Source organism: Gymnoscopelus microlampas, assembly GCF_963454915.1.
Source record: "Gymnoscopelus microlampas genome assembly, chromosome: 2".
Classification (NCBI taxonomy): Eukaryota; Metazoa; Chordata; class Actinopteri; order Myctophiformes; family Myctophidae; genus Gymnoscopelus; species Gymnoscopelus microlampas.
This window is the reverse complement of record NC_139939.1, coordinates 33,409,663-33,421,269: the sequence shown is the minus strand read 5'-3', so window position 1 is coordinate 33,421,269 and position 11,607 is coordinate 33,409,663. Positions and strand designations below refer to the sequence as shown.

The 11,607-nt window shown below is 42.0% G+C and overlaps 1 protein-coding gene across 1 annotated transcript; it reads left to right on the top strand.

Annotated features, from left to right (window-relative positions):
- Nucleotides 1-10,587: 10,587 nt before the first annotated feature.
- On the top strand, nucleotides 10,588-11,142 carry LOC311056460 (gamma-crystallin M2-like; the record flags this gene model as incomplete). Its single annotated transcript, XM_084073081.1, has 1 exon — nucleotides 10,588-11,142. The coding sequence occupies one exon, from the start codon at nucleotides 10,588-10,590 to the stop codon at nucleotides 11,140-11,142; it is 555 nt and encodes a 184-aa protein (XP_083929207.1).
- Nucleotides 11,143-11,607: the final 465 nt, after the last annotated feature.

Sequence of the window (11,607 nt, the reverse complement as noted above, 5' to 3'; positions counted from 1 at the left end):
TGCTGAGGGAGAGGTTTCAAAGGGGTACAAATTCCCAAAAGCTAACAATGGATCTCCAAGCTCACAATGCATCACAACGTGTGAATTAATGCCCTGATGCTTCATGACACTTATTATATAGGCCTACAATAATAAACAGGACTTTAGAAATTACAATAATTTTTGCAAAGAGGTAGTAGAACTAGCGCAACAGAAATGCTATGAACTCCTTTCTTCTTGTCACATTGCTCTCATTAAACACTTCATAGATTTTAGAAATATAATTACTTGTTTTCATAACATTAGCGATAGTGCTAAGTTTGATAAACAGGTACACTGCATAGTTTTAACAGACTACGGGGAGTTTGTTTATGTGCTGCTCCATGTTCCTCCTCTCTGACTGCGCAGCCAGCGCGCTCCGCAGTGCTGTTTAGTGCAAAGGCAGCATGAGACGAGAGGGGGAGTTGCGTGGTATTGACGGACAGTTTAAGGATCCAATGGAGTTGTTAGGTTTTGTCGGAGGCGCTTTTTAATACTTTTCATTGGTTCAAACTTTTTTTTTTACACAGATGTAAAGGGTGTTCAATAGCGCTGATTTATGAAAAAAAAAGAAGCTGAAAATGGAGTTAGCTGGTTCGTCCTGTACACCGACGATATGCTTTTTTTATATAATAAAAACATCAATCAATTAATCAGTGCTCCATGATCCTGACTAGGGTTTTGTAGATGTTGGCTCTGTCTTTGATATCAAGCTTGTTTGCCAGATGTGGCAATGCTCAGAGAGGTTGTCCAGTGTGTTTGTAGATGTTAGACACAGACAGATGGCACTTGAGTTTACTGTTGATGCATAGTCCCATCTGCTCACTGAGTTTGATTTTAGTGCACCTAAAGAAGAGATCTGGATGAGAATCCTCTTTTTGAACAGGACCATTGGCCTACACTTGTTGGGCTCAAAGGTAACCTTCCAGTCATCAGCCCATTTCTGATGATTCCAGGTCTTTGTTTAGGCTACAAAGTGCTTCAGCCAATCTACACCTCTGCGCAAAGGCCTGGCAGAAGATGTTGGCCTTTTCACTTGCTGCAATATGAGGAATAATACCCTGGTGTTCAATGGCAGTCTGGAAATCCACTTTCACAAGTGAATTTACAATATCCTACCTTTATTTTGACCGTTTTTTTTCCCGAACTGATTTGTCAGATCGATCTTTTTTCAGTCGGTTGTCTCTTTCTCAGCTTGGTTAAATGTTGCTCTTGTCTTGCTTCAAGTAATTTGCTTGAGCGGCCGGATCGTTAGATGTCCACATCTTGCGATATATATAGAAAAAAAGTATTATAATTTTAACTGTATAAGTACTTGGTTATGGTCTGAGGTACCCGTATTTGCCATAGTCTTTGTGGTTGCTGCAGGGTGTCCAGTAGAACTGTAGATCTAGGATATTGTCTCCTCTGGTTCATTTTGAGTATCTGGCTAATGTCAGTGGTCTTGATGTCTGTGTATCCTTTCATTGGTTCTTTTTTATTCTGTATACTCCATTAATTAGTTATACAGTTAATCAGGCCATGCATGGCCTGCAAAATTATTGTATTTATTTATCCATTTATAAAAAATAAAAATGTATTAAGGCAAGTTTAGTCATTTCACAGTAATATAATTTCCAATTTATATTGACTCTAACAATAACACAAACAATACATTTGGTTGATCTAAGTAATTTCATTCATTTTCACTTCTCCAATGGCTTTTGAACCACAAATTAACATATAAAAATAAAAAAGTGGGATGCCACCGCCCTCCACCTGCCCTGGCTCAAGCCATTCAGAATCTAAATAGAGTGATACAAGGTTGAAGAATATTGTGTGAATGGGAGACTTGGGGAGTGTTAACTGAGCTGACTGTTGTGATTCACACTCAGCTGGGTTATGGACCTACATGCAACAGAGCAGAACAACTGCCCTCAGGGCTACACATGCCCACAGTACTCAGCCTGTGTGTGTGTGTGTGTGTGTGTGTGTGTGTGTGTGTGTGTGTGTGTGTGTGTGTGTGTGTGTGTGTGTGTGTGTGTGTGTGTGTGTGTGTGTGTGTGTGTGTGTGTGTGTGTGTGTGTGTGTGGTGTTACGTGTGCATATGCATAGCATGTACAGTACATCTGGTGTTTCATTTTTGCATGTGTCACATTGGGTGGACATAATGCATAAATCTCTGTTGCTAACACACCCTTCTTTTGCATGCAAATACGAGTTCATCCTATTACAACAGTGTAGACAAAATGTACAGAGACACACCCTGGAGTAGCAAGCTCACATGTGATTAGGGATGAACTGAAATTCAAATAAGGGACAAGAAAAATAAGGGTTAAAAAAGGAACACGTCTTTTAGTTTCCAAATAAGGGACGATTCTGTATTTTAAGGGATAGTTGGCAACCCTATGTGTGATACCTGTTAGTAGCTCTGCTTCCAGAGGTTGTCTTTAAGGTATTTCTTCCTCAGTGCTTTACCGGCCCATTGTAATGGATTGAATCTACAGACCAACCTCCTGGGAGACCGAGTCTTGTGTTTCTGTCTGAATGCAATGAATTTCATTTTTTGTGAGCCATGAATCTCACTCTGATCTGAGCTTACAGTGCATAGCAGGTTCTGTACATACAGTACTATGCTCCACTCCTGCATGGCTCCTAGGGAATGAGGAAGACTGTATGAGAAGGAAAGGGATACATATATGTTTATTCACTCTCTTTATCACAAATCATCATCATCAAAAAACTAGAAACTAACAAACTGAAAACAACAAAAAATAAAACAACAAAAAAAAAACATTTTCTTTGGAACTGTTTAGTGTGAGTAATATTGTGCATGTGTGGTGGATGTATGAAGGTAATGTTTGTGGATCAGAGAGGAACAGAGAGATCATCAAGAGAAGGGAGACAGCATGCGAGAGAGTGGAACGGGTGGAAGAGAGAGAGAGCGGGAAGGATAGTAATTTATGGCTGCCATGTGGCCCAGATATCCATTAGGAGGACCATAACGAATGGCTGGTCCCTGGCAGTGACACTCTGCAGGAGCCTGGGCTGATTGAGCTGTGATCACTCCTGCACTCTGCTGCTGCTTGCGCTGCAACACTAACCTTAGCAGATGACATACCAGACACCACTGTGAGCATGTGCACACGCACACACGCACACACGCACACACACGCATGCACGCACGTGCAATAACAGATTTTAAACTCTAAAACCATGTCATGTCTCCTGTTTAAAATAGGTTATTTTCAGCGAGTGACTAACGGTCATACGTCAAAGTAGCTTATGTATATAGGCGTAAGCCTGATCATAGCCTACATAGTTGCCCTCCAGTGTCACGTACCGAAAATATCCGATCTACAAGCTCACAACGTGTTGCAATGGTAACGTTGTGAGCTTGTAGATCGGATATTTTCGTTGTGGCAACAAGGCATACAAACTAAGTATAAATCAGACGTTATTCCCTCAGCCCACCTCAGTCTCCCATGCATGCTGTGTCATCTGTGTTTTGTTTGTCTGCACCTGTATTTCTATTGCAGTTTTGTTGCCCTCTGAATTAGTCTGTGTGACTCCATTCTTGTGTGCACACACACTGTTTAAATCATGCCTTTAGCCTTGCCATGAGTGAGTGCTTCTCTCTCTCTCCTTCCCTTTCTCTCCCACTCAGACTGCTTCTGTGGTGCTAAATCTGAAGGTCTTCATATTTTCCAGTTTCACCATATTTCTTTCTTTCCCCCTCTAAATGTAACTAGAGGATAAACCCCTTGAGGTGCGCAATGTCTCCAAGGGGGTCCTCATGCCCAAAACATGAAAGTTAACAAATATTTAAACAAATACAAAACTCAACTCAGAGTAAACGCAGGAAACTGATGAGGACAGTTTAACGATGACTTTACTTAAATGGATAACAAATAAGGTATACCTTCACGAGGCGAAATACAAGACACGGGAATACACGGAAACCCGGAATAACAAACAATACAATGATCTAGCTAGCACATAGAGCAGTCACAGACACTATTAAATAGTCTCTGGGGCTTGTTAGCCAACTAGGCATGGCTGACACCCGCAGGTAAATCCACTCTAGGCAATCAGAGTCCAAAGAGGAGAGGGGAGGGGCTGGGGAGCTCAGGAGGAAAGTCACAACAGGGCACACTGGACCAAGGAATTTATTTTAAAAGGAAGAGACGCTGACGTAATTTTCTCTATCCTTCAATTCCAGCCGGCAGATTCGTCGCACTGGGTGGCAGACTCACACCGGAAGTTCAGTGAAATAACATTGGAGCCTATGAGAGCCGGCTGGACAGCTTGTGAACAAACACTATTTCTGAACGATTGAGACCTTTATAAATTACTCGGCCCAGGAAGATAAAAGAAGACATATCACACATTGTTTTCTGCTGTGTTGCTTTTCGATGTGTACACTGTATAATTGTATAGAGGTATCTAAAGAGCACAAAGTATGTTTCTGAACAGCCAAAGTATCGCAAGACTGTCCCCCATTTCCTGTCTGGCGACCAAAACGATTATATGAGGTCGCAATCATTCAGAAATAATGATTGTTCATTGAGCTGGTCCAGCCGGCTCCATCCACTGCAATGTATTTAATCGAACTTCCGGTGCGAGGTTTGCCACCCATGAGTGTCATGGCGCATCCCATAGAGTTATAATACATCTAGAGCGTGGACTGCACAACTCTCCCTTTCAAAATCTTCCTTGCGCGCACTGGACAGGTGTGTGTGTGTGTGTGTGTGTGTGTGTGTGTGTTATTTCCAACATGTGACAGAAACCAGTGACTGGCAAAATCACTAGGGACGCTTTCAACTCTCAACTTTACCTAACCTATTCATAAAGTATGAAAACATAATGATTTTGAGGCGCACTATATTTTCCTACAGTTTTCTTTCATCAGTCTGAGACGAATTACATTGGAATTGAACAGAGTTTATTTGGCAATAAAAACACTTAACATTAACAACAAGCACAAATACATTGAAGCTTGCGGCACAGCCTGTGTATATGCGCCATTACAGTTTGTCCTTGACTTTCCTGTATTTGTATTATTTGCAGCATGGCTTGCTGGCCGCCACCGTGGGAAAAACAGCAGTTAATTTATTAACAAAGACACAGAACACCAAAGTGTGCGTGCGTGTGTGCGTGCGTGGGCGCGTGCGTGTGGGCGGCTGGGCGCGCGTGCAAGTGATGAGATGAAGGAATGACGTGAAAGTAAGATGTAGATTTTAATGATAATATAATGTTGAAATAAAATAAATGTCATGGTATTTTATTCTTTAAACCTTGAAATATGAGTTTTAATTGTTATACTGATAAATAGAAGCCTAAAGTATACTACGGAATACAATCAATTGATTGATCATTAAAATAAGTGGTCAGGTGGGTGGGCCGTGAACACTTTTGAGATTTGAGTGCCCTGATCCAGAAAAGGTTAAGAACCAGTGGCATGGTGGATTCATTGGTGTACAGAGTTGTATATTTTGTGATTATGATACAGTACATACAGTATGTATTTAGACTGTTTTTTCTTTTTGTATTGTGGGCCATAAAGCCCTTTGAGACGGCAACTGTGATTAAGGGCCAAAACAAATGAAGTTGAGTTGAGTAGGGGCCACTAGGGGGCTTTTAGACACTTTAGCCTTGTTCGAACATAGTCTGAACAAAAACTGTAAAGGGGTGCTCCGTGGAGCATATATCTCTGCCAGGCTGGGTTGCCTACCCTGGCTGTGTAAATTGTGGTTTCCTTCTGTCAGGACCTGAGGAAACTGCTGCGGGAAATAGCATTCATTTGTAGCGCCCTCTATGGGCAGAAGTGAAAGTGCTTTTGGAGGTGCGGTCTAGAGTTGCCCCTCAATATGTTGATGATTCCAATTTGGGGTTGATTGGATATTGTGTTCATGATATGGTATATGGCATTATTTGTAACAAATCGGTCTTTCCCACATAATGTGGATGCAATTATACCCAAACGGTATGGAATATCCACATTTTTGCCTAGCCCTCCTCATGTCCATCACGTTCAGTCAGGTCATATGGTACATACATAAATATCAAGTTCTTGTACAGTGTTCAGTGGCATTTAATGTCAGTGTTCCTGTACGTGAAAGGACCAGAGGAAGAGGCATCTTCCTGTCCCCAGTCTGTCTCTTGTTGTATTTGTATGTGTCTTGGCCTTGGTCCAAACCAGAGAAGTGCAGCAATAATAAGATTATGAGAGTGGCAAAACTTGGTCGCCTGCCTCCAGCAGTGCCTGGGGAGATAAATTGATGAAGCAGTGACATGACTGTGTGGTAATGAACATTACACACACACACACACACACACACGCACGCACGCACGCACGCACGCACGCATGCACGCACACGTGTGTGTGCGTGTCTGCGTACGTGCATGCGTGCACATGTGACTGAGTGAGTAAACATGGTTGTGAAAGTGTGAAGGAATGAAATGAATATAATGTATTTGTTAAAGGAAAGCAAATCTTGTGCCACTGTGCTGTTTTTTTTCCAGCATTTCCAATATGCAGCCTGCCTGATTTCATGTTCTTAAAATTAATAATTTTCACCATCTGAAACAAATGGAAATCTTCACAGCAAGGTTAAACATCATGCTCCATGAAGAACAAAAGCACCCCAATGATTCTCTCAAATGGCTAAAATTCCATAACGACTAGACTGGCCACAGCACAGTCATTCTGACTATTTAAAATTATTATATTGCATGTGATTTCCATAATCAATGCAAAATATGAAAATGAATTGATCTGTTATATAAGGATAGGTAGTAAGATATGTGACAGTCATTTTTATTCTTCTGGACCTAGTTTAAATTATTCAGCCCTTTTCAGTTCCTTCTAATATGTTATTTAAAAGCATTCAGTGGAAAACAATGCATTTACTTATGTATCCATATTTTGACGGGTTTTTTAATCTGCTAGGCTAGGATAAAGCATATTTGGTTGCGATATTGAGCTTGTCGTAATAGTGTAGGAGAGTCAGTCAGTGATGAGGATAAATCCAGTGCGTGGGTCTGGTTCGCCAGTCCACTGATGAAACTTTTAGATATGTCGACTCGTGGGACTACAGTAAGTCAACAAAATAGTTGTGTTGGAACTTAGTTGCCCACTTGATAACCCCCAAAGACATAGAGTACTCCTACCTAACTCTTTTCATCTATCCAAGCCCGGTTCATCAGGCGCATCCTCCATGCAACATTTTTTTCAACCTCTCCACTTTACTTAATATTTATGATGCATGCATTACCTCCGCCTACCTAGTTCTTCAAGGATTGGGTCGGAGATGTCGCTGCTACATACTCAAGTGCTTCTACCTGCTAATGTGAGTGAGTGGTGACATCATGCTGATGCATACTCTACCTTGAAGACATGTTCCACTAAGCATTTTTTCCTGAGCCCAACGTGCATGCTTTGAATTGTTTTCAATGGCTGCGCTGCGCATTTACAGCAAGCTACAAACGCCTGCAGCATGACAAGGTGTATTGAACTTTTGGTAGAACTCTGCACTCATCACTGTAACATTTTGCCTGTCTTGCCTTGCAGCAGGGAGGGCATCAGACAGACACTCAGGTCTCATGTCTGCTCCCCCATATATCAAGTAGCATGTGCAATGTGCACAACACTGCCCGTTCCAACAACAAGTATGAGGTTACACACTGCATCACATAGGACACACAGTTTTGTATTATACAATTTACACGCTTGCATTGAATGCACCAGCTGGTGGAGATCTGTGCTCTGCGGAGCACACTTCTCTAGTTACTTTTGCACCTCAAAGTGTCCAAGGATGTTTTAGTACAGTACGTTACTAACACAGTGATCTGCCAAAACTAATCACTTGTTTCTAAGATCCCACTCCTTCCCCAGCCTGACATCGCCTTTGAGGAGAAAGGAAGCTGACATTTTTATTTGCATGTGGGCAGGGGGTGACTTGGCTGGTAGAGTGCAGGATATACCTCCTCCTCCTCAGCCCTGTCAGATGGAGCCGGGCCTCGGAGTGCTTGTGTCAGAACTGATTGGTGGGTCACACTTCTGAAGATCACTCAGGCCTGATTTATACTTAGTTGCGAGCCGGTGTCGAGCACGTCGGAAAGAGCCAATCTACAAGCTCACAATATGTCATGCTGTGGCGCGTTGAGAGCTTGTATATTGCCTAGTATATTTTTAGTTTTAGTTTTGTCTATTGTTTTGTCTAAATAAAAACAGTACAAAGGTAGCATAATTAAAAGACACAGAAAATAAGTGCAGGTGAGAAAGGTCCTTATAGGACATATACAAGGTTCTCACCTAAATAGTAAACAATTAGTAAATTAAATATAGTAATCAAAGACATGACAAACAACAAGTACCTTGTATGCAGTTGAATGTGTGTGTGGGTGCGTGTGTCGTGTGTGTGTGTGTGTGTGTGTGTGTGTGTGTGTGTGTGTGTGTGTGTGTGTGTGTGTGTGTGTGTGTGTGTGTGTGTGTGTGTGTGTGTGTGTGTGTGTGTGTGTGTGTGTGTGTGTGTGTGTGTGTGTGTGTGTGTGTGTGTGTGTGTGCGCGCGCGCGTGCTTGCACATGTGTGTCTTTGTTTGTGTATGCAGAAGTAGGGCTACTGTACATTATATGCTAGAAGCAAGTGGAGAGGCTTGCTTCATCAGGCTGGCCCTCAATCTATGTTTAAAGTTACTGAGTGAAGATGAGGAGTTAGCAATCAATTTGTGTGTATTCCAGAGTAAAGAACCTCTGTCTTTAATGGAGAACTGGCTATGAGTGGTACGGCTGAAGGGAGGGTGGAGATTATCGGATTGTCTAGTATTTTAATCATGAACTTGTTGGTCTTAAAATCTTCTTTGAAAGGTGTAGGAAGCTAGGGTTACCATATTCTGAATTCTCAAAAAGAGGACACTTCACTGGGAACGTTTGCTGAAAGCATACAGTTGCTGAAAAGCATACAGTTTTCCTTAATGTTACGCGCCATGCCCATTTCATTAGGACATACGTCACACATTTTTAAATAAATATTAATATAATACTAATAACTTTATTTGTATCGCACCTTCAATAGCAACTTATTAAAACATATCTTAAATAAATATTAATGAGAGAGGCCACACCATTGAAATGATCAATATGTTTTTGTACATGATGTTTGATGTTCCGATATTATCTAATTATCATAGGCATTTTAATAGTGTAACTTAATTTAGCAATTGACGAGTGACAAGTGTCAGTTGTTGTTTGTATGAATATTGTATGTTGTTTTGTGTTGAGATTTTTTATGTGGATCCCAGGCAGCGGAAGCTAATGGGGATCCGAATAAAGAATACATAAAATACATAAAAAGTGCTTCAATTTAGATAATAAGTAGTAGGATGCCAGAAGAAATAACACAATTGGCAGACAGAAACATAACTAAACAGTATAGTTAAAGCTAGAAGAGCAAGTCAAAGTAGGGCAAAATAACACAAATTAATTAAATGGAAAATAATAATATAAAATCGTAGGATGTGAACATAAGATTAATTTAATTAAATGCCATATTGAAAGAATAGGACTTCAGCTTACTCTTAAAAACCCTAAGAGAGCTGGCCATTTTAAGTTCCAGAGGTAGTGTATTCCACAACTTAGGACCAAAGACCCAGAAGGCGGCCTAACGAGTGTTTTTATGAAGTGCTTTGGGAACATCTAGTACGAGAGCGGAGGAGGACCTGGGTGTTCTGGTTGGAACACTTTATAGAATTCTTGATATATGAAGGTGCCAAGTTATTAACACAAGGAGTGCCAAAACCATCTATAGCCGTTTTTTCAAATACCCCAGTCAAGTGGTGTATTTATAGGTGTTTTTTCCAATTTTTTCATTTTATTTTTTTTTCCCACAAGGACCGCTCTAACGCAACTTAGGAATGATCCTATGACCCTGTAAAATGGAATGGACGGATGTGAATCCAGTCCAAAAAACGACACTTTCGTCCGCTTCAATGATAGGACCTTGGAAAAATGTCCATATCTCCATATCTTTTACAGTGGTCAAAACAAGCCATTTTCGACGCCAGATATTAGCTATTCACAGACGGAAGGTAGGACACACGGACAGACGGACGGGCGGACTGACGGAGGGCAAAACATAGTCTTGGCCACACCTTCGATCTGGCGGAGACAATGAGAAGAGAATGGGTTCTAAAATGGGGGTATCCCATACTCTGTCTCAACTGGATCTGATACAAGATCACCTAGGGAGACAGAACGGTCTATCAGCTAGGTCATTGTCGACCCCCTAGTCATTGTTAACCCATTCAGCCTCTTGTCTGTATTGTCGTAATGGTAAAGGCTTTGTGCCGTTAGAGAAAAAGCCTTTCCAAGGGTTTTTGAGGTGGAAACACTGAACAACCTCAGCTCAGCTCTATGCTCTTCTATGGAGTGTTGCTGTGTCAGGGGAGCTGCCTGGCACACAAAGCAGCCTCTGCCGTTCAGGTACTGTACAAAAGGAAGGCTTCAGCCAGGTAGGAAGTCAGTTCACCAACAGCCACAGCAGCAGCAGGAGCAGGAGCAGCAACAGCTGAAACAACTTCCACACAAAGATGTCTTCCGGCATGAACATGATGAACAAGATCACCTTCTACGAGGAGAAGAACTTCCAGGGCCGCTCCTACGAGTGCATGAGTGACTGCTCTGACATGTCCTCCTACATGAACAGGTGCCACTCCTGCAGGGTGGAGAGGGGCTGCTTCATGGTGTACGACCGCACCAACTACATGGGCAACCAGTACTTCATGAGGAGGGGCGAGTACTCCGACTACCAGAGCATGATGGGCATGAGGGACGCCATCAGGTCTTGCCGTATGATCCCCATGCACAGGGGCAACTACAGGATGAGGATCTACGAGAGGGAGAACTTCGGTGGACAGATGCACGAGATTATGGACGACTGTGAGAACATCATGGACCGTTACCAGATGAACAACTGCATGTCCTGCAACGTGATGGACGGCCACTGGCTGATGTACGAGCAGGCCAACTACAGAGGCAGGATGATGTACATGAGGCCCGGCGAGTACAGGAACTTCATGAACATGGGCATGGACAGCGGCATGAGGTTCATGAGCATGAGGCGCATCATGGATTCCTTCTACTAGTTTAAATATCAGGACTCATCTGAATAAAGTTGTTTTAATGTGGAAACAAAAAAAGGATTGATTATGATGCATTTATTTATACATATATCACACTTCAAAAACCACATGACCTCTAGCGCCCCTATTCTGGGCATGTCATATAGGCAAAAATTCTGTGAAAACAGCTGATCTACAAGCTCACAACGTGTTTATCTATTTTGACCGAAGAGGTTTGGTGTAGAGGGAAAAGGGAGGGGACCAAGTCCAGACCCCTGGGGGAACCCCGGTCAACAAAGTATATTGTTAATTAAAACTGATATATAATAATAATAATAATAATATCGCCGCAAGCAGCAATACGGGGGCCAAGCGGTGCAATATGCAACATGCACAATAAGCCATAAAAAACATAATAGACTGAACTTGAGAGAAATAAGACCATGCAATTGACAAATCAGCATTGGAAACAGCTGAGCAGAGTTCTGA